The sequence below is a fragment of the Rhinolophus hipposideros genome (assembly GCF_964194185.1).
Source record: "Rhinolophus hipposideros genome assembly, contig: SUPER_9_unloc_1, whole genome shotgun sequence".
Taxonomy (NCBI): domain Eukaryota; kingdom Metazoa; phylum Chordata; class Mammalia; order Chiroptera; family Rhinolophidae; genus Rhinolophus; species Rhinolophus hipposideros.
Genome location: NW_027669497.1, coordinates 104,137 through 128,189, shown reverse-complemented (window position 1 = coordinate 128,189; position 24,053 = coordinate 104,137). Strand labels below are relative to the sequence as shown.

Below are 24,053 nucleotides of genomic sequence, written 5' to 3'. Positions count from 1 at the left end.
CTTTAGAGGCAAATTAATGAGCTCGATTGATTTTCTCTGACTTTGGACTTACTTGTTTAGTTTGTTTTCCAATGATGATCTAAGTTTTAATTCCTCTAGGTAGAGGTGTTTACATTCTTCCAATTCTATTTTACAAGAAGTTTTCACTTTGAAGAGTTCAGATTCCAGACGTTTAAATCTGAGTTCCATGTCACTTATGTAAGCGCCAACATGGTCATTTAACGGGTGTACGTTTTTTTGAGATGCTGCTGGTTCCTAAAGCCAACGGAAAGGATACATTTTAAAAATAATTATAAACTGAATAATTACAGTCTATTTGTATTCTTTAGTTTTAAGTCAATGATTTGGATGGCAATTTAAATGTGAAAAAAGCTGAAGTTTAAAATATTTATCATCAATACGGAATAAAATAAATCTGAATCAGGAAAATATTTTGAATCATCTCATCTAACAATTCCAATAAGAGAATCAATTTTAAATTTTAAAAATTGAACAATATGACTTAATAATCTAAGAATATGGTGCATTTTATTTTCTTTATTTCCTAATAGTCTCGTTTTATATCAATTGGTCTTAAAAATCAAATGATTATCCAGAAAGAACAAATCTCAAAGATCAATTGAGTGATAATAATGATGGGAACTGAAATATTTAAAAGGAGAAGCAAATAGCACCTTAGTTCCAGAAAATCTAAAAAAATAAAAAATAAAAACAACTGCCATTAAGGGGAGTAGAAGAATCACATACACTATGCATATCGAAAACGTAATTTGCAGCAAAATGAATTAAGGTGTGTTAAAAATCAATGAATTAACCTGTAAAAATAGATTTAAAAATTTTTTTCTACTACATCCTGTCTTGCTCAGTCTTCAATATCCCAGAATTTACTGTGTTCTGCTTCACTCTTTTCTACCACATTCGTGACTATGAATTTTGAGGTTTAATAATTTTTATCTCCACTCTTTTTATTCTCTACTTTTTCACATGACTTTTGTACTCCTTTCATAGATAATAACTCCTGTTTAAGATTGATTTTCTTCAACAAGGTATAGATATCTTTTTTTAAAAACACTTTTTAAAACAAATTTTTTTTTTTTTATAATTGGGGAACAGTGTTTTTTCCAGGACCCATCAACTCCCTGTCAAGTAACAGTTTCCAATCTAGTTGTGGGATGCGCAGCTCAGCTCCAAGTCAAATTGTTCTCTTCAATCTACTAGTTATGGAGGGTACAGCTCACTGACCCATGTGGGAATCGAACTGGCAACCTTGGTGTTATGAGCACTGCGCTCTAACCACTGAACCAACTGGCCGGCCGCCCACTGGGGGCTCAGCTCCAAGCTCCAGCCATTGTTTTCAACCTAGTTGTGGAGGGTGTAGCTAACTGGTCCATGTGGGAATCGAACCAGCGACCTTGGTTACCAAGGATTGGAACCAGCACGATGCTCTAACCATGGAGCCAACTGGCCACCCCACAGATGGAGACATTCTGAAGATGCAGTTTCCAGTTTTGCTTTGAGAGCCTCATTCTGAATGAGTAAGATAGTATGATTTGGTTACGAAGGAAGTTGACTGAGAATAGTCTAACCCCAAACCAGTATCAACTTGTGAAATAAACTCAGTTGCCATAAAATGTCATCCGTACTGTAGTAGATCCTTATTATGTGGAAACTTGCATTACTCAGAATGAAGAACAAAGAGAAAAGCACCAGGAGACTCAAAAATGTATCCTTTATTGTCATCGACTTTGCCACACAACATCTGTACTTGATTTTCTACGATTTCCTGAATGATTGGTTCACGTTTTTCTTCTATAAAATGACTGTAAGTCACCTTTGAGTTGATAGTCTCTCACCTGTTCCCCATTTTAATTCTCCGTAATTTCTTACGAAGTTGTAGGGAGTTACGAGTAACTCATCTTGAGTTAGTTAGGCCTCCGTCAGCTACAAATGTTTCATGGTAATTTGAATTGCTTTCAAGAAGAAATGATTCCCAAGGTTAAGGAGAAATCACATCTCACACTGTGAATGTTTAGTGAGATGATCGCTACATTTTTTTCAACAACAAAAAAGTGTCTTAATTCGATAATGCTATCTTGTAATCCTCTTTCCACAGTATACAAGAACATCCTAAACAGCAATAATAACAACAACAAATCTGCTGGAATTTCAGTGATACTGAGTTGCGTAGAACTACTTTCCTTAGATACAATGCTTATTTGGTAAGATGAGGTGAGTGGATGGATGTAGTGTTTTTAAAACATGGCTACAAATTCTTGACATTTCTCCATGAAATTCCCTCCCTTTTAATATGTGCTGGCCTTAGGAAGTAACTGGATTCTAGTGCATGGAATAGGGCAGAACTGCTGTGAGAATGCTATGCCTGCGGCAGAAAATGTGATACAGCTTCCATCTGTATCTCAGGGAAGCTCGCCCTGAGAACCCAGCCACCATGTTGTGCAGATGAAGAAGCCCAGGACACACAGTGAGGCCTCCTACAGATGTTCGCGCTGAGACGGCCCCAGTGGGCATCCCGGCCAAAACCCCGCTTCAACTGCTACACGTGTGTGTAACAGCCTTTAGATGATTCTCATTCGCAGCTTCATGGCAACGCAGCTGATGCCAAGTGGAACAGAAATGAGCTAGTCTCACTGAGCTTCACTCAACTGCATTACTGGTGAACAAAACAGATGCTGTTTTGAGCCACTAGCTTTTGAGTTGGTTTCTTGAGCAGCAATGAACAACTGGCATTGATACTGATATTCAAAATGGTGTGAGGCCACAAAGAAAAGCAATCTAAAACCTGTAGGAGTGCCTTTCCACCAGGAGGTAGGTGGAACCCGAAAGGATGTGGAGAAGAATGAGAACGACACCCACAAGAGCCTCCAAGAGACGGTTATTGGGGGCTTGCGGGCCCCTAAAGAGGCTGGCCACAAAGACTTCTCAGCTAGTGAAGAAAATGAGTCTGAAATCCGGATAAAAGGGGACTTTTGCTGTGAAGTAACCAAGTAACATCCATGAGATACATGAGCTAACAAAAGACTGTGAACTGTAAAGGAACCAGGACTTATTGTGTTCAAATGTGTTTCCCAATTACAGCCTCTCCCACATGCCCTGTTGTCAAATCATGCTAAAATGAAGAAATGGCTTCTGAGTGAAGATCAAATTCGCTGTGCTCCCAGGAAGACATGATCTACGGATGAGGACAAGACTGTAAAGCCTTCCTCAAGACTTCGAAAGAGTTAAGGTGGGGCCTTAAATTCCTGGAAGGCTCTTAAGAGGAAAATAATTTTATAGGCATGGTCCTACAACAGCTACAGGAAGCCCAAGAGCTTATCTCAAAACAATTTATGACGGTGGCTTTTCTAATGGCACGAACCCCAATAAACTCTCACGCAACTCCAAGTTTTTAGGATAATCAAGTAGCAAAAAACCACCTTGTTACCTTGGACTAGTAAAAACCAAGAGAGTGAAAAATAAGAGGAGGCTTGTGGGTCTTAGACATTTGGGTGGAGGAATGACTCTGAGGGAAGAGCTGCAAGCACAGGTCATTTCTTATGAAAAGGACAGAACAAAGAGCTCACAGGGGACAGCCAAGGGCCATGGAGAAGCATTGGCATGATTAGGACTAAGTCCTAATCAAAGAACGGACAGCACACATCAGGCTGTATTTCAGAATTGCTATGGACTAACGTGCCTTCCACTTTCTATTTCTGCAGGGGAAACTTCAGCAGTCGAGCAGAATGTTGGGTGTGTGGGTGGTAGATAACTTGTCTCTTCCTTTCTCATGTTTTCATATTGAAAGGAATTGTCCTCAAGGGGCTTTATCCTAGAAACCAAAACCCAGGCCCTTCATCCCCATTTGCACCAGACTAAGATGGTGAAATCTTAGATTCGAACCTGAGCCTGATGCCATTAAATTGAGACCTGTGGCGAGTATTGTGTAGGGATGAGTGTATTTTCCATGTGGGGGGAATGTAAAGAATTGTGGCCAGTGGACAGATCAAGGTGGTTTTTAAATGTGTCCGTAAATTTTGAAATATTCATTGCATAAAACCACTAGAATATGGGTCAACATTAGTGACTGGCTCCTAATGAACAGAATATGTTGAAAGACATTTCGTGTGAATTCCAAGACTCCTTCACAAAGGGCAACACAGCTCCTGTTGGTTATGTCTCTGAGGATCTGAACCTTGGAATCCAGCCCCGTGTTGTGGGGAGGCTCGGGCCACAATGCGAGCCGGGTGTTCAGGTGTAGGTGTTCCTGCTGTCTCCTCGAGCTAGAGAGCCGACCAACAGTAGGCACCAACTACCGGACACATTGCTGTACAAACTTTCAAATGATTGCAGCCTCCAGCCATCGAGCTGCCCCAATTGAAGCTGAGGGGAACGGAGACAGATGGCCTTGGCCACACTCTTCTTAAGTATGGATCTGTGAGTCAAATAACTGTTGTTTATTTCAACCACTCCATTGGAGAGTTAAGGAAAAAATAGCCACACCTTCTGGATTAAAAAAAGAGATAATAGTAAACGTAACTTATAAGTTATTAATTACAGTTATCTTCTTTTATTGCACTTTGCTGTATTCTGTTTTGCAACTATGTTTTACAAATTGAAAGCTTTGGACAATCATGCATTTAGCAAGTGTATGAATACCACTTTTCCGACCAAGTTGGATTATGTTTGGCAGTTTAGCAATGAAGTACTTTTTAATTAAGGTATGTACACTGTTTATTTAGACATAATGTTACCACACACTTGATAGACTACAGACTAGTGTAAAATAAATTTATATGCACAATTCTTGTGATTCACTTTATTGGGTTACTAGTGTATTGCTGTGGTTGGAACCAAATCTGCAATATCTCCGAGGTATGCCTTTAGTCTCCTTTATGGTGTAATCTAAGTAATGTGGAGATTGACTTATTAATGACACACAATGCTAAAGAGAAGAAGCAGTGAATATAAAAAAGGCATAAGAAGTTTCTCAAGGGTTCCCTTCAATGACAGCTAGGCAGGTAGGCATCTTTAGAAGCTTCCCTCAACGTACAGGATAAGGAAGACTGGCAAGGAGACATATGATTTCTAGTATGATAGTTGTAAAACTAGAAATAGCCAGTTAATAACCAAAATCAAACCTTTTTCCTGATTTCCATTCCCTAAAATTCTAAAAGAGATAGGCAGCTTTCAATATTTATTCATCAATCTAGTACTCAATCTTCACTTCCTTTTCCTCGGTGAGAAAATAGAGAGCATTATGGAATAATTTTTAATCTCAGTAGTAAAACAATCATAGTGTCCTCTGGCACTATTTAAATACAATCTCTCCTTTACCATACTTCAAGCTTGTTTGTATGAAAAGGGAAGACCATGTCTTCTGAATCTTATACTGAAATGCTTCTCCGTATCACATAAAAAGGCTTTGACATTTTACAATTCACATCACGAATCTATTATTTGTTTCTGATTGATTAATTACTTCCTGAATTTTAACAGCTGTACTCTTGAAATGTTTTCTTTGGATGGGATGAAATATTTATTCCATTAATTATATATGAAGCTAAAGGTACAACTATGCATCTCAATGTGTTTCTGAGAATGTAGGATCTATGCCAAGAACAAGATTGGCACCAGTGTTTCAGAAAAGAACCGGGTCAAACAGAATCTACTTTTCAATTGCAAGATGATGGATTAGAGAGATTTCTAAAGAGGAAAGCAGATGGTCCAGGTTTCATCTTCTCTTTCCTAGACAGTGAAATCTATGGAAGAGGCTATGGATTAGGAGATAGACAAAATGAAGAAAGTTGTCCACCAAGTATCAGATCTAATTACCGACATTTGATGGAAATGGGAGGGAAAGGGAAGCACTGGGTTAAAGATTAATGTTTTGAATGAAGAAAACAAAAGGAATGAGTCGACTTTGTAAGCCTAATATCCCATCATGTCATAAGATCACCAAGGTCTGCGGGCCACAGTCTCCATCCAGAAGCAAAACATCTCCACAGAAGTGGAATTAAAGATATTCCCCTACATTGACATTTTATTATTCCATAAGGCATCTGGTAATATGCAAGATGACTGGGGAAGCGTTCTCATAACATTTGATTTGGTAATGGCGTAAGGACAGATCTATAGATCAATGAATCAAAATTAAGGATCCGGAAATTAACCTCATATGTAGAGCCGAGTGATTTTTGACAAGGGTGCTAAAAAATCCAATTGGATGTGAATAGTCTTTTGAGCAAATGATACTGGATCAACTGGGTATCCACATGCAAAAGAAAAAATTAGAGCTCTACATCATACCAGATATAAAAAGTATCTCAAAATGTAAAAGCTAAAATTATAAAAGCTTAGAAGAAAGCATAGGTATACGTCTTCATGAAAGAGTTCGTAATTGAGTGTTTAAAAAAATAGATTAACTGGACTCCATTAAAATAAAATGCTTCTGTGCTTTAAAGGATACCATTGAAAGACTAAATAAGCAAGCTAATGAAAGGGAGAAATATTTGAAAATCCTATATCTGATAAGCGATTTGTATCCAGGATATATAAAGAACTCTTACAATTCAACAAGAAAGAGACAGTGCAATTTTAAAAGGGCAAAGGAATTGAAACAACAGTTTTTCAAAAAAGTTATACAAATGGATAATAAGCATGGGAAAAGATTGCTCAGCATCATTATTCATCAGAAAAAACTACATCAAAACCACAATATGGAGCAGAGAGTTCACTAGTGGTTCCTTAGGGCTAGGAAGACTGGGAAGGGCAGACTGGCACACGGTGAAGGCTAACAGTACACAGATACTTTCCAGGGTGATGAAAATGTTGTAAAACTGATTGTGATGATGACTGCATAAAGCTTTTAATACACTAAAAGCCACTGCACTGCACACTTTAAATGATGGAACTGCATGCTATGTTCATTATATCTCAATGAAGATTGGAGCCAGTGCTTTGGGGTCATGCAACGGTGTCCTTCTTGGCTTTAGATCACTAGCCAGGGTTGAGACATAGGAGAGGTAACAGTATGCCCTTTTATAGAAAAATGATATAGAAAATAAGCTATCTTTTTCACTGCTTGAGTCTGTAAAATTAAGAGAGAAATCAGTATTGTACTGCTCAAAGCATTGAGTGGTTTCTATTTCCCCAAATTAAGTGATTTCTGGGTCCCAAACGGATTACAAAGTACCTTCTGTTTTAACCTAGCCATCTGAATATCCATTTCAGATTGATTGGGTTCTAAATCTCCAAGGAAACTAACCTCTCCATTTTGACTGTCATGTAGCATCCTTGTATTCTGAAAGAGGGTCTTCAGTCTGCAGAATTGTAGAAAACGAGTAAGTCAAATTCTTTAAGAGTAAATGTTTAGGAATTATTTAAAGAGATGATATGTCTATCATACAAAATAAACAAATCTATAAATTATGATCCTCTCCTATTTGTTCCAGTATAAGAGTTTGAAAGCATACTAATTAAATTATAATCTTAGGTAAGTAACATAAAACAATTGTGATACATATGATACAGACTTCACATTGTAACAATGTAAGGTTCTTATAATTAAAGTATTATTAATATCCACTTAAGATTGTTAGTATCAAACATATTAAATATCAGCTATAAACCAGAGATTAGTATCCAAGGTGAAGAAGAAAAGTATAATATATGTGGATGTTTTGAAAACACGCCAAAATACCATTCGGTGCCTACTGACCACAGTCTACCAGAAGAAAAGAAAGTACGTACCAACAAGAGATCATTCAAAATAGAAAGAGAAACCGGAAAGAAAAATCTGAAGTCTGAGTGGAGGGGAAAGGAAAGGGGCAGGGCTTTAGAAGAAAGGAAATTGGAGAGATAATGTGTCACAGTCTCTTGAGTCTGTCTTACGAAGAGATCTTTGCTAGCACAAAGTTAACAAAATGAGAATACAAAACAATGCAGAGAAAGACAGTGACATGGGAGAAAAAACACTGAGGAGAATCAGAGAAAGAACTTCATTCAGTAAGCAGCAAGTAAACAGAAAGCAAGCCACGTGCGGGCTTCCCAGACGTTGGGAAAGATTCCATTATTATTTGAGTGAGATGATTACTCATCTCATTCTTTTTTAAGTTATACATATGGTTTGGTATGTATGACATATTTTATAACTGACAAAAAAGTAGAAAGAACATAGAAGCCAAATCAATAACAATTCTGATGTTGTTAAACAATACCACAGATAGGTTTTTAGACATTAAACTGTTAGAATGCTGAAGGCAAGAACACTACGAAAAGAAGGAAAGATTACCAAAGAGAGCACAGACATCCTGCAGAAATAAAGATTCAAGGGAGACCAGGAAGAGTGCAGTTGACAGTATATGCAAAAGACACGGTCATTATAGTTTTAGGAATCATTCAAAAGTAGGTATAATATTTTGGCATTCACACAAGTTTGACTATGCTGAGTTTCTGATGTAAATTTGTAAGTAGGATAGCTTTTTTAATTATGAAAATTACAGGTATGAAATACATTTGTACTTAGGTTTTCATAAAGTGAGAATTATAATGAAATAGTAATTAATGGTTGACATGATCTGAAATATTAAAACCTTACCTGGTAACCTCTGTCTCTAATTCATCATTTTTCTTCTTTTGTTGATTCATATTATATTGCAGAGATTCTAACTTCTCATAGTACTTTAATTGTTCCTTTTCATCCTCAGACTTTGAAAAACATTTTTAAAGAAAGTTAATTTTAAAAATCTAGAGACTCACTCTTCTTTCTTTAAAATATGATTCCTCATGAGCTCATGAGTAATATGTGTACACAGGTGTATAAAATGTAGTTGTAGACCTGATGCCAATAAGGACAGAGTTCAAAAACAATGACATTTCTTAAAGCAGCTGAAATGGATTTTGCAGTGTCATCATTGGTTTCCTGGAATTTAAATTGCCAAACTTTCTTAAAAACAGAGGCTTTTACATGTAAAAATACTAAGTGTTAAAGAATAGATTTAAATAGTGGTTCTCTTTACATTTTAGTTTCAAGAAATGCTCCCAGAGACATTTTCATCAACATTTCAAGATTTTACAGGGTTTATGGAATCACATTTTCGTATGATAATCTTTGAAAACTTCCTGTGCAGTCCCCCTTAGATTGTGATAATCTGACATGAGCATCAGATGAAGACTCTCATTCTCTGTAAGCGTTCTTCCATAGGTTTCAATTTCTCCTTTTCTAGTAAATATTTTTCTCTTTAAAGTTTATCTTCTCTATATTATGTAAAAACATAACTTTTTCTTGATTCCTGTAACTTTTTCTGTCATCCTGTTTTTCTCCTTAGACTCTAACCCTCTTTAATATGTGGTCTCATCCCCAGGTCCATATTTTCGCCACTTATTCTCTTCTTTTACATGAGAGCCTGACTTTCTGTCCTTATAATTGCGCGAAAACATTTTTCAGGGTCATCTCTTTTAGTCCTTGTCCTGCTTTACTTCTCAGCAGCAACTGATAAGGATGCCCACACCCTTTCTATAGTCTTCTCAGCCCCACTCATCTCTAAACAGCAGTCCTGGTGGGCAGGCCTTGACCCTTTTCTATTCCTCTTTTTAAATGCTCTCAGCTCCTTAAATCCTAGTGCTTCAAACCACATTCCCTCATCTACAGTGGCAGCCTTGACCCCTTTACTGAGGTCATCTGTACTTTCCTTTTTCCCCTCGAGCTCCTCATAGACAGTGTCCCTCAACCACACACTCATAAACCATGACTTGCTGTGGATCAGCTCATCTGGTACATTTCATGGGGATTCTTATCACTGTTACTACGAACATAGCGTTATTTTCAGATCTTGGCAGCTCCTCACCCTTAGGATGTTGACCAGCATACTTTGTCCTATTTTTCTCTCAGAATGCATAAGTTTTTTCATAAGGTTCACATTATCTACTATTCGCCTTTCCATTTTTGTTTGCTCTATTGAATAACTTCCTATTCCTTGGGACCTGACCTGACCTATGGAAGTGTTCTGAAATTCCTTTTGCAAGTACACTCCACCATCTTGTTTGACAGCTTAAGTCAGTTGGAGCTATCCTTTCTTCCCAGTCCAGATGCTTCCTCTCACATTGTGTGAATCAAATATCTTAACCCAGGTACTCTCTCACCTTGGGGGCTATTGATCGAATTCGTTGAAACCTGTCGTAATTAAACTTTTGATTTACAGGGTAGACCTTATGGTGGCTGATAATTCTGTCGAGATCCTAATTACTTCCCCTAGGAACCTATCGTCCCTCATTATTTTGGTATAAGCTTAATCAGTTGTGGGTGTGCTTACAAATTTTTCTATTTTTTGACATTCAATATTATTTTATATTAATTTTAGGTGTACAGCATAGTGGTTAGAATTTAAGTAATTTAACAAAGTGATTCCCCTGACTCATCCAGTACCCACCTGGCACTATACATAGTTATTGTCATAGTATTAACTATATTCCCTATGCTTTACATTACATCCCCATGACTATTTAGTAACTACCAATTTGTACTTTTTAACCCCTTCACCTTTTCCGCCCTGCTCCTAACTCCTCTCCCATCTATCACCCTAAATTATCTAGTACTCATCTGATGCCATGTGTTGTTATTGCAATATCATTAATACATGCCTTATACTATACCCTGGATCCCCATGACTACTTTGTAACAACCAATTTGTACTTTTTAATCTCTCCCCTTTTAACCCACTTCACAAACCCCCTTCCAGCTGGCAACCAACAAAATGTTCTTTGTATGTATGAACATTTTTCTGTTTGTTTGTTCTGTTCTTAAATCCCACTTAGAAGCACAATCACAGTGCATCTTTCTCGGTCTGACACACTCCACTCAGCACTGTACTCTCCAGGTCCATCCACACCGCCACAGATGGCCAGAGCCCATTTCCTTCTGTGGCCAAGCAATATTCCATTGCATACATGTATCATCTCTTCTTTATCCATTCATCCATTGATAGGCTGCATGCACATCTTGGCCATTGTAAAGAATCCTGCAGTGAACATATTGATGTACACGTCGCCTCGAATTGGCATTTTTTGGTTTCTTTGGATAAATACTCTGAAGTGGGATATCTGGGTCATTCTTCAACTCTTGTGATAGCCTTTGTTTAAAAGTCTATATTGTGTGATATAAGTATTGCTCCCACAGCTTTTTAAATTTTATTTTGTTTTCATGAAATATCCCTTTATTTTCAGTCTCTGTGTCTTTTGATCTGAAGCAAGTCTGTTGTAGGGAGCATATGTAAGGATCTTATTTTCTTATCCTTTCAGCCACCCTGTGTTTTGATTGGAGAATTTAATCTATTTACACATAAAGTAATTGTGCATAGATATGTAGTTACTGCTATTTTATGATTGATATTTTTGTTCTTCCTTTTTTGTTCCTTTTAAAGAAGTCCCTCTAATATTCCTTGTAATACTGGTTTGGTACTGATGAACTCCTTCAGTTTTTTTTTTTTTCCTCCTGAAAGCTCTTGATCTGTCCTATGATACTAAATTATAGCTTTGCTGGGTAAAGAAATCTTAGTTGTAGGCATGTCTTTCATCACTTTGAATATTTTGTGCCAATCCCTTCTGGCCTACAAAGTTGCTCTTGAGAAATCACCTGCTAGTCTTATGGGTGCTCCTTTACAGGTTACTAACTGCTTTTTTCTTGCTGTTTTAAAGTCTTTATTTGCCTATAAACTTTGGCATTTTAATTATGACGTATTCTTGGTATGGGCCTGTTTGGGCTCATCTTCTTTGAAATTCTGGGCTTATATGTCCATTTCCTTTACCAAGTTAGGGAAGTTCTCAGTCATTATCAAGTACATTTCGAATTCCTTCATTTCTTCTTCCCGTAGTACCCCATATGATAATGTTGGTATGCTTGACATTCTCAGAGGTCCCTTAAGCTGTCCTCATATTTTGGATTCTTTTTGCTGTTCTGACTGGGTATTCTCTGCTACCGTATCTTCTAAATCACTCATTCGATTCTCTGCTTCATCTAGTCAGTTTTCATTCCCTCTAAGACATTCGCTTTTTCAGTTATTTTATTCTTTACTTATGACTGGTTCATTTTTATGTTTTCTCTCTTCATTTTTATGTTTCCTATGTCTTAGTGGAAGTTCTTCTTGAGGTCCCTGAGCATCCTAATAACCAGTGTTTTGAACTCTGCATCTGATGGATTGCTTGTCTCTATCTTGCTCAGTATTTTTCTGGCGGTTTCTTCTGTTCTTTTAGTTGGCATGTTTCTTTGACTCCCCATGTTGGCTCCCTCCTTCTGAATGTTTCTGTGTATGAGGTAGGACTGCTGTGTCTCCCAGGCCTATCTGAGTGGCCTTATATAGTAGGTGTCCTGTGGGGCCGTGTGGCACAGCCTCCTTGTTACCCAGAGCCGGGGGCGGCAGCTCTGCCCCTTGTGTGAGTCCTCTGTGCTCTCCTGTTGTAGTGCAGCCTTGGCTGCTGTTTGCATGTCAATGGGAGGCATTGATCGTCAGACTGTGTGGTTGTGAGGACTGACCACGACTACAGTGGAGGAGCTGTTTTGGCAGGGGCTGCCCCTATAGAGCAGGATTTGCTTTAGCAGGGCACTGGTGTCTGCCCTGTGTACACTTTGGTTGTGTCTTTCTGGGAGGCACCAGAGCGGTGATGCTCCTGCTCTGTCCAAAGATGGCCACCAGGTATGTCAGCCCTAGGGACTCCTAGAAGTGGCCCGGCCACAGGCCTAGTTCAGCCGCAGCCTGTGTCCTGCAGAGGGCCACCTAGCTTGACCACAAAGCAGGATGCAGATGGCTGCCACCTGCACCGGCTTTGGAGGTGCCTCAAGAGTTCCAGTTATGAACCATAGCCAGCTTCCATTAGTGCCATCTTGGGTCTACACAGCAAGAAGTAAAAGACAGCTGAGGCCACGTAACGCTTATTTAGGTTTTGTGAACCTTTGAGAGATTTTAGGCAAGTCTGCAGCATGAGCCAAGACAAGATGTTTTTTTTTTGGAAAAGTCACTGGAAGAAGCTTGGGTTGGCTCTCAAGTTAGGTGGGGCAGGTTCTCAGGGAATCACTGTTCTCAGGGACAGTGTTAGCCAGGTTGATGTAGACTCAACTGATGGAGGCCGTCTATGTCTCACACTGCGACGGGTGATGGATCAGTACAGAAACAATGGATTCTACAAGCACCTCTGTGTGGGAGAAAGCTCCCTTCCAGCCATCACCCTAAAGGCAAAAAACTTAGTTCCCCCCCTTATATCCCTGAACTACTGCCCAGTGTTAGAGTTCAGGGCAAATGAATCTGTCAGTTAGTAAGCCCATTCCAAGCCCTATAAAAGAATCAACTGGGACTCTAGCCATCCTTTTATCTCACCCAACCAGAATGACCAGTGGTTTCCACAGCCAGAAGCTATGGGGACATCTCTCTCTAGCATTGGAATCCTGGGCTAGGATGCCTGGTGTGGAGCTGGGACCTCTCACACCCCTAGTGGACCTCGACAAGCAAGATATCCCTCTAGACTTCTGACAGTCGCACAAGGGTCTGGCATCAGCTCGTTCTGTTTTTCTGCTCCTCCTACCAGTCTCGACGTGACTTCTTCTGTATGTCCCTAGAGGTAGGACGACTTTGGTTGAGCTTGACTTCAGGTGATGCTCAGTGATGATAGTTCTGTAGTTTAGTTGTAATTTTGATGTGGTCGTGAGAGGAGGCAAGCATGGCATTTACCTACTCTGCTATCTTGACCACAAATCCCCAATTTTTCAATTTTTGATACCTTAATATAATAGATTTCTCTATAAAGCTGTGATGTGACAACTCATGGAACTCAAATTCATGTAAGACTCCTTATCAACACATTATCATGTCACTCATATGAAAACTATGTTAGCAACATAATGTGACTTAATTGACAAGAAGTCTAGACAAAAATTTTTTTTCAAAGTTTCTTTGGCCACAAGAAGGACCATCAGAACAATCTTCTGTTTCCCTTGATGGGCATGACTGTCTAATGAAATTGCTTAGCCCTGGCTACTGTGACTGAAAGACACCAGCTGGAAGATACATCTATGTCATTGGTCCACCTCAGGGGTCACAATGCGATCTTGTGATGGGAAATCCTAGGGAGCCTCTCCTACAGAGGACAGAAGGATGGCAGGGAATGTTGTTCTGCTTAGGAAAGATAGTGACACGGTTTTCACTGTCCATCAGGAAATTGTCATCCTGGATGACACATCAATCTTTTCTGACATCGAACTGTTAAATTTTTAAAAGCGTATGATTAACTCAAGTGAATGGAAAAAGATTAGTTTCTAAACTTGCAAAGCTAGAAGCACTATGTTACTATGTAAGGACTTGATTGGGCATTCATTTCTACTTTTACACTGGCATCTCTTTTCTTTTTCAAAATCCAACAAAGAGAAAAGTATATTCTTTTCAGGAAACATTTGCCTAATGACCCAGTATTCGTTAATGATGAAGAAAACAAATTAGAACATTAAAAGTAATTCATTCTCCAAATCTCACTAAAGGGTTTAGATTTCAAGGGAAATTTAGAATTCTGGATCAAATCATTACTCAAATGCCTGGACTCAAACAGATATTTGTACTCTGATGTTTGTGGCAGCATAAATAGCAACAGCCAACAGTTGGAAAAACCCAAATGTTGGACACACGAAAGGATAAATGAAACATGGTGTATATCAAATGTTGCCTTTAGACTATCACAATCTTTTTCTATAAAAATCTTACTACAAAAATCATTAATTTTATGAACTGAGATTTCTTTCTCTGTGGAGAGGAATTACGTTACTCCCAGCAAGTAGTATCAACATGAATACAGTACTTTTATTAATGAGACTGTTCTTATTGTCTAAAATATCCTTATATGCTACTATGACAGACATAGAAATTCCTTTGCAGTATGACAGAAATGAAGAGATTCACTTACCAAACTTGTACCTGACAGGTGCCTGAGAAGCTGTTCGATTATGCCCACTAGCTTTTTATTTGTCAGTCTTAGGTCAGTATTTTCAGCTGCAAGCCTAAAGTGAATATTTTGACATAATTATTCTCACACCTTGACTTTAAAGCATACCACATAATCACTGAACAAATATCTAAGGTGCAACTACATAAAATCTTACAATTTGAAAAGCGCATGATTTGGCAATTGTGCTATTTTTCTAGTTGTGAATTTTGCATAATATGCAAAATTAGAGATAATGTACACAAATTATTCTTTTCAAGGTAGCTCAAAGCTGACATTTTGACCCAGCTTCACACTCATGTGTTTATTGTTATAACTGATCTAATAGTCATACTACACTACACATCTGCTTTATAAATACTCAAGTTATTTTCTGTGCTGCTTTAACTTATACTTTTGCACGTGATCTTGCATCTTCTCAGTGCATCGTGCATCCTCTGGATGTCGAGCTCCTGCTTCTTGCAGCTAAAATAAAGAAAAAGTTATGTTTACTGATGATCTATGACATCTGACAATTAAGTTCGCAAACTTGTTGCAATGATGTTGCTCCCCTTTTTATATATATATGTGAGGGACTGTTCATTATGAATTTCTACCAACTGGACACACAGTTAACCAAGTTTACTCTTTGGAATTGCTTAAAAGATTGTGTGAAAAAGTTAAGATGACCTGAACTTTTAGCCAACGACTCATTGCTCTTGCATCACGACAATGCACCAGCTCACAGGGCACTGTGTCTGAGGGAGTTTTTAGCCTGTAAACAAATAACTGTATTGCAACACCCTCCCTACTCACCTGATCTGGTCCCCAGTGACTAAATATGTCATTATCCAAAGATAAAGAAAATATGGAAAGGAAGACTATTTGATGACATTCAGGACATCAAGGGTAATATGATGACAGCAATGATGGCCATTCTAGAAAAAGAGTTCCAATGTGCTTTGAACTGTGAACTAGGCGGTGGCATTGGTGCAGAGTTTCCCAAAGGGACCGTTGTGACCGCAGTGATATTCAGCAACGAGGTATGGAGCACTTTTGCTTGAATGAGTTCTCACACTTAATTATCATACCTTGTGGTACAAATGACCCAAGAAATCAAACATACTGTATTCCAAGCATCCCATCAACTCTAATTTTAAATATTCACATACGTGAATTACCAGGCTAGTCCAGTGATTATGAAAGTTAACAGGCTACTCTTGGGGGCAGTCAGATAGTCATGGAATAGTTTGAGGGGCAGTAACTAAATAAGAGCCAAAATGCCTGGGTTTTTATCCCAAGTCCATCAGTTATTAGCTGGGTAACCTTGAGCAAAATGTGGGAAACCGTGCTGAAGTGCTAGCAGGTGTTGTTTTGTGAAATGTTGAACCTTTGACTTCCTTGAGTGGTTTGTGCTCCCAGCAAGGCAAAACTTGCTACTTTGAGAACACAGAACTAGACAAGGTCAGGAAGTGTGGAGCTGGCCAAAAAACAAGCCCTTGTTCATGCAAACATTGTAACTACTAGATTGCAGACAGTTCTGTTACTTTTTGATGCCCAGAGTATATAAGCTGCAAAAATAAACTTGGGCTGAGGCATTCTACTTAGAACTGAGGCATTCTACTTAGAACTGCATCAGTCCACTTAGAATTGCCTGCCCTCCCGATCCCATCTTTGTCTCTCTTCTTTTTTCTCAATCCTCACTCCCCACTTCAGGGACTGTTGTCTCGTCAGCAGGCACCGACAGCAAAATACTTAAATTTTGGGGGTCTCAGTTTCTTCATGTATAAAATGAGACAATAGTGGCATCTACCTCACTGAGATATTGGGAAGATTAAATTAGGGAACATATGTAATAGAAAAGGACATGGCACACAGTAAAATCAAAGGGTTTGCAGTTAGCATTATTGTTGCTGTATTTTAGGTTCTAATAAAATTTGATATTTTACACAGATGGGATGCGAATGGAAGTGGTCTCTTACACCAGTTACACTGAAATGATTCATCAAACTATCAGCAATGTCAAAAAATGGGGAGCATTAAGCCCAGAATATAACCCCAGTACTAAAATCCTTTTACCAATTCCAAGAGCCAATAGTACATTTTCTCTGCTTGTAATAATGTATACGTTCCTATGTATACTCAGTGTAGTCCATAATGAGTATGGACTACAATGCAAATACCACCTCCTGGATTGAGCATACAATTTATATGACCGTGAGAGGCAGGGTAAAGCCACTGATATGGAAATAACGGACTCTAGTGCTAAAGCCAACTTTCCAAATCAATTCCTTCCCAGCAACTGGTTCTGTGGGGATGTGTCAGAACTCAGAGGAGCAGATGGAAGCAGCACGCTCTGGCAGATCAGAAAAGCCGTCCTCAGAGCTGTAGTTAGAATGTGCTATCCACCTGTACACCCTGGCTGGCTGTAGACAGGAAGGGCTGGCTCCCTTTTATTTTAGTTTTTTATTTTTATGGAGAGGGGGAACATGAGCATTTCACTGAACAATTTTCTATTAGATTCGTGCTTTCAGTTTTATATATAATTGTGAGAAATACTTTCAGAATAAAAGTTTAATTATATCAATGTCTCCAAGGGGAAGTATTGGTTTGGTATAAAATATTTAATTTTATCCTAACAACTGTTGAAGAAAACATTTTCAATTTATGCAAGGATAGGTGCCATCATATCAAATACTATTTCCCCTTAGACAAAGTTATACTTAGAAAGACAGAATTCTCTCTCATGAAAAATTGAAACTATGTCAAATTTAGGGCTTGATTGCTCTGCACAGACTATCTGACAAGTGCTGAGGAACACGAGTTCAATGAGAGTTCAAACAGTGAGAGAAAGCTTCATGGAGAGGCCAGATTGGGAGCCAGAAATCCGGGGGGCAGGGAAATCAAAACACTGGCTCCCACCATAACTTGTAAACTCATGTTCATAGCAGAATTATTAACAGCCAAAAAGTGGAAACAACACAAAGTTCCATCAGCTGATGAATGGGTAAGTATTTTGTCCACAAGGTGAAGCAACATTGGGCAATAGGAAGAAATAGCTCACAACTGATGTGTGCTACAACACGGTGGAACCCTGGAAACGTGATGTTACGTGAAAGAAGCGAGTCACAAGGGACCTCACATCGTGTGATTCCATTTACATGAAATATCCAAAGTAGGCAAATCTACAGAGACAGAAAGTAGATTGGTGGTTGCCTGAGGCTGGGAGAGACAGGAAGATAGGGTGACAGCTAAGGGATGTGGGGTTTCTTTTGGGGGTAATGGAAATGTTCTATAATTGTGGTGATAGTTCCACATCTCTCTGAATGTAACAAGAGATATTGAATTGTATATTTTAAATGGTGAAATATGATATGGGGATTGCATCCCAATGAAGATTAAAAAAACACAAATATAGTGAATCTGGATTATTTTCTTAATTCTCTATTGTGGGTGTGCATACTATAATGATCAACATATTTCTACACTTTTACAATATTTCAAAAATGAAAACAAAATGAAGGAAATGCCTACTTCAACTGGTTTGTATAATGAACTTTCTGTACAAGTTAGTTTGAAGTCCATGAAATATATACCAATGCTGTAACCATTTACAAAAGTGATGATAAGAAATAAGACAAATTTCTGAATCGTTCTAGTAAGCATTATCTTCTGATTTTAAATGGCTGCTTCATCCTGGTAATGGAGATATCACTACAAAATATTGTTTAGTAGGAAGAAAGTCTCTCGATTTCTATGAGGAATGCTGCCTATTTCTCAACGTTACCAAGGGTATAGATATAAGAAAAAACATACGTTGCAAATAGCAGGATAGAAGCCAGAGTTTAAGGAAGAAGTGCATTATAAAGACAATAAAATTATAATAAATTAATTACACCGAAAACACAAAAGAAAGCTGCCCTTGAAAATCAGGATCTTAAAACACTTTATATTAATCAACTATAGATGAACTGTTGACAGGTTACATTTCACACATACCTGATGTCTGATTTGCTCTAATGTCTTGAAATCCTGTGTCTCAGCTTCTGAATTCATACGGTAACGTGATCTATCCTCCAGTGAAGCCTCTGACATAGACAGTTTTTTTGTGGAGTCAGGTAGCTCTTGTTGAAATCGTCTCCCAAGCACCTAGGAAGATGATTCTGTTAGTGATCTCATAAACACACCTATTAAATTATGTTAAAATTTGCTAACTCTAACATATTAATATAATATGTAACTCGAAAAAGATCACCCCGTGCATCAGTTCACCTTCTTTTCTTCTTTTGGACACAATTCTGTCTACTGAATCTGGGTAAGACACAGAAGGTGTTATCCTGCTGCCCACTCACTATTACGTAGGTTACTTGAACAACAGATTCAGCCCCACTCTCCACTTCCCCTGATGAAGCAGCAAAGCTTAACAATCTACTGACATCTCAAGGGGAAATTGGTATGTCGGTGGGACTAGCGGTCGTCAAGTATACATTGTGGAATGTTTTCCCCTTTTTTTATCACAGGCTTAAATTGACTTCACAGGTCCTCACATATGCAGTCCACTGCTCACAACCTTCCAACAGATTCCTGTATCTTAGAAGAAAAGCGAACTCATTCCAGTGGTCTTCATGGCCTGGACCTCTCTCCCTGCTACACATGAATCCTGCCTCCCCTCACTCGTCTGAAAATGGAGACCCAGTGCCAAATTAATAAATCAGAGACTGCTAAATTCTCTTTGAAATGGACAAACTTATGTCCAAATGATAGTAAATGGGCCTTGCGATGAGAAAAATGAATTTGTAAAAATATTCAAGGACAATTATAGATAGCAGTGGGAAGATTAAATCAAGTAGAGTTTTGATAAAACTCCTCACATTTGTCCCAAATTATGATTTAATGAAAAATTAGCTGCCTTTAAAGAGGTCACAGGTCCTAAGAATACATTATTTGAGACTGAAATAGTTCCAATTTATATCAAATTGACATGAATAAAAACAAAATTATACCAACTAAAATGTGGAAGAAACTACTGAGGGAAAGGGACAGCATCTACACTTCAGTTCATGTGGGAAATCTAGAATTAACTCTCTAGGTAATCCACTTAATTGAACCTTTATCTCTAAAAACTCTGTTTGCATAGGAGCATTTCCATTTATCTGCTTCATAATGGTATTACAGTGTGGTAACAGAAAGATGAAAATTATTATTGTAGCAGTATAAGACTAAATCATTCATATCAATATGTATCTAATAACAATTTATACCTTAAAATTTCATAGTCAACACAATGCCTTTACTCAAAGTAAAGCTCCTCACAGGTCTAAGTTTTGTTTGCTGGATACAATGGACGCTTTTAAGCTGTTAGAGCAAATACATTTGTAATCTATATATTTTTAATATTCTGCTAGATTCAACATTTAGCCATCATCAAATATTTGAACACTGAATTTTCTTTCAGGAAATCTGAAAACTATCTTTCTGGATACTTACCTCTCTTTCTGATATATCGTTTTCATACTGGCACATTCTTCCTTTCAAGTGATTCAATTTGCTGACTAACTCCTCATGGCTCTCTTTCACCACTGGATCTTGTTTTTCACATTCAGCTTGACGCACTTTTCTAAGCCCCTGAAGCTGCTCTTCAATATTCATTCCTGAGTTTTCATTATTGTCACTTTTGTGGAACGCATCATCCAGTTGCCTTCGAAGAAGCATGTTTCCACTCTGTAGGTCAGATCCTTCCTCCTTTAGGGATTCCAGCTTTCCAATATACGGGTTCATTTTTCCTTGTTCCCTTTGATTCATGTGTTCAATTTCCTCCTCTTGACACTGAGTTTGGTTTAGGTCTTTCAGTACAGGTTCAGCAACCAATGTCCTTTCTCTGACATCGTATCTTGCGTGAGGGAGCTCAGTGTCTAAGCTATTGGATTTACTTCCAGCTTTAGGAAGTTGCTGAGAATGAATCTCACTGTTTTCTTTTAGGTTACACACAGCAAACCCGATGTTGTCCACGAAATGCAAGCATTTATCTCTTAATCCCTGGAAAGGATTTTGTAGGTGTCTTAATTGCTTACTAAACTCATGATGATGGTCGGATTCCGCTTCTGTTTTCAATCTTTCTTTGCTTTGTCTTTCATTCTCCAGTTGAGAGTTCAGCATTGTATTCTCAGCTGTTGGGACATTAAGCTGTCTGTTATATTCAAATACTCTTTTTGTTAGCGTTTTGTCATTCTGTTTTACTGTCTTTTGAAGACGGTCCTTCTTTTCTTTTACATTTGCAGTGTCCTCAAAGTATTTTTTTTCCATTTCCTGCTTCTGAGTTATGAGTGTGTCCCTTTGTAGTCTTAGTATGGCGATTTCATCCTGCAACACGTGATTTTCATGCAACAGGTCTTTTGCTCTTTCGTAACTCTCAGAATCCTAAGTAAAACAAAGGAGACTTGTAGCTAGCACTCAATGAAATGACATATCATGATATCCTCTGAAATTAAAGAAGAACCTAAATGTTTATATAATGAAAAGGTGGCAGTAAGTGGATATCCCACTGGGAAAATACAATGTTGAATCCAAACCTCCAACTTTATATAAGCATAAATTCCCCAAAGTTAAAAAAAAAATAATATAAGATGCTGAATCCACGAAAGTGAACAAGAGAATTTTAAAATCATCAGAGCATTTTAAGAGTCTCAGAACTGGAAAGGCAGCAAACCCAGAAGGCATCAAATGGAAGATTAAGAAGTCTGACTACATTTTAAAATAGAGGTCACCGTGTGAATATACACCTATCCCACAGTAAGAGTATTCACTCTGCATACATTTGGACTGATTACATTTCCTAGAATTTTTTTTCCCAAGAATACTCAAAAGATATTCTACTTTTCTAATATTTTCAGAGTCAGTTGTAAGATGAAATCTACTAATCACTGATAAATCTAGGCATTACGCTAAGCACTTCTTTATACATCAATGAACTCTTCGTTATCACAGTTTCAAATAGAATGATTACAAAGATGAGCAAGTTCAGGATTTTTTCCCAGGACTTTGGACTCTACAATAGTGTGCTTGCTGCTCTTCTAGTGTAAATATATAAATTCAAAAGAAGCCTTAGATTTCAAAAAAAAAAAAAAAACTCAGGGTAAATAGGCTAAAAATTATAGAGCTCTTCTTAGAAAATAGAAAATTATTGTTAGAAAATATTTGCTGCTGCTTAAGTGTTGTTTCCTTTTCATAATGTTTAAAGGAGAAATAAATGTGTAATAGGGGAAAACACACTGACTTCTTTGAATAAAATACTCACCAATAAATTATCGCTGAGTATGCATCATGGCATACAATTTTCTTCAAAAGTTCCTAGCACTGAAATAGGACTCTACTTGGAACAAATTGTTCCTTTTCTCAAAAGTAGATCTAAAAGACGGTCTCTGCACTGGCTATACTTCTACTCCTTACAATCAGCGGAAGTGAAAACTAACCTCTCTACTAATACAGCAAGGGGATGAAATCACTGCCTCAAATTGAAACTTCTGTTATTAGTAACAATAGTTTTGAGATTGTAGAAAGCTCATTGATCCCTGTAAAAAGTATTGAAAACCTCCCCTTTAGATGACACATTGGGAACGTCACTACTTGACTGTTGGACATAAAAGGATTTCAATCAAGAATATCATTTATTGCAATGGACCAAAAATGTCACTCTCCCTAAAATACACACACACACATACACACACACACACACACACACACACACACACTTTTAAAATCCTCTACAATTCCCATATGTACAACATTGGTTTTTAAAATATGTACATAAACACACATTTGAAAATGACTAAACAAAATACCTCAGAATTCATTTTCTTAAGATTTATTTCTGTCTCCTTTTGTTGTTGAAGGCAATTGGTCAGAATTGTGTCATGTAATATTTTGTTGTCCTGTTCTCGGGAAAGTGTTCTCGGGAAAGTGTTGTTTTCCTCTTGTACAAGCTAGAGAATCGAATATGAACAAAGAAAAATTAGAATATAACTAAAATTTAACTGTTAAAAATCTTAATCTACGTTTACTTACTCCCAAATTATCGGACTTTAATTAGAAAGTGAAAAATAACTTGCCTTAGTCTAAATTAGAAGAAAAACATGAATCCGCAAAACTAATTTTGTCACTGTTTGAACTAAACAATTGGTTATATGTTAAATCCACCCAAAAAATGAAATAGTAGATGATTTTTAATGTCACAGAGGCTTTCTCATTTAAAATAGTTCACCTCACCATGTCTTAAATAGTGAGCCCCTACAGTGAATTTAAGAATATTTTTTAAAGATTAATAACTGGAGAATAGGCAAACTTTAATTAGAAGCCCACATCATTAACATCAATCAGTAAGAGAAGTAAATTCCTAAATATTAATTCACATTATACACTATGAGTGTTACACATTGTGTTATACATTGACATAATTATCTGTTGCATCCAATTCTAACTTATTCAATACCCACTAGTAAGAGCAGACAAAAAATTAAATCATATTTACTGATTTCCTACACTGAAAGGAAAGATATTAGAAAGTTATTGTTTGTGTCCTAACAACCAAAGGTTCCATCCTGAGAAGATGTGATTCTCTTAAAAAGCAGTTGAGTTGAGTGCATGACCCCTTTCTCTCCCTCAATGTAGACGCAGAGTCCATTACACAGAGGTCACAAGAAAGAATCCATCTCTAACCTTGGCCTTAGTGACCAGCCATACGGAACTGCACATTTTGAACCCCTGAAAACCATGACTCCTTTCACGTGAGCCTGAATCAGTGGCCATCATTTTTACATGGTTCATAATTTCAACTGTCTCATCATGTGATTCAATATTTGATGTTACTTTCTTTTTTATTTAAGGGACTTATAAAAATTAAAGGAGCAAACAACATTCAGGACTTTATTATTATTATTTTTGCCTCAATCCAAAGATAAAGTTGAGCTATGAATATCTATAGTTTCTAACAATATTTTAAGTTTTGTAACTAGTTCAAATGTTATAAATATCATTCAGTTATGACCTTTTGACTCTAAAAGGCTAGCATGAAAGGTAATTTCAATTGGACTCTATTATATTATTAA

At 37.6% G+C, this 24,053-nt stretch overlaps 1 protein-coding gene across 2 annotated transcripts in view; it reads right to left on the bottom strand.

The window, feature by feature from the left end:
- LOC308502942 (ankyrin repeat domain-containing protein 26-like) overlaps positions 1-24,053 on the bottom strand; it is a 104,521-nt gene that overhangs the window by 74,957 nt on the left and 5,511 nt on the right. Inside the window, exons 3-10 of one of the 2 annotated variants that reach the window (XM_081080738.1) lie at positions 22,791-22,931; positions 20,440-21,369; positions 18,952-19,101; positions 15,368-15,438; positions 14,935-15,028; positions 8,594-8,703; positions 7,262-7,316; positions 53-255 (exon numbers count right to left, since the gene is read on the bottom strand). In XM_081080738.1, the coding sequence (XP_080936864.1) occupies positions 53-255; positions 7,262-7,316; positions 8,594-8,703; positions 14,935-15,028; positions 15,368-15,438; positions 18,952-19,101; positions 20,440-21,369; positions 22,791-22,931 (1,754 nt within the window). The remainder of the gene's footprint in view (positions 1-52; positions 256-7,261; positions 7,317-8,593; positions 8,704-14,934; positions 15,029-15,367; positions 15,439-18,951; positions 19,102-20,439; positions 21,370-22,790; positions 22,932-24,053) is intronic. The other variant, XM_081080739.1, reaches the window with a different exon arrangement.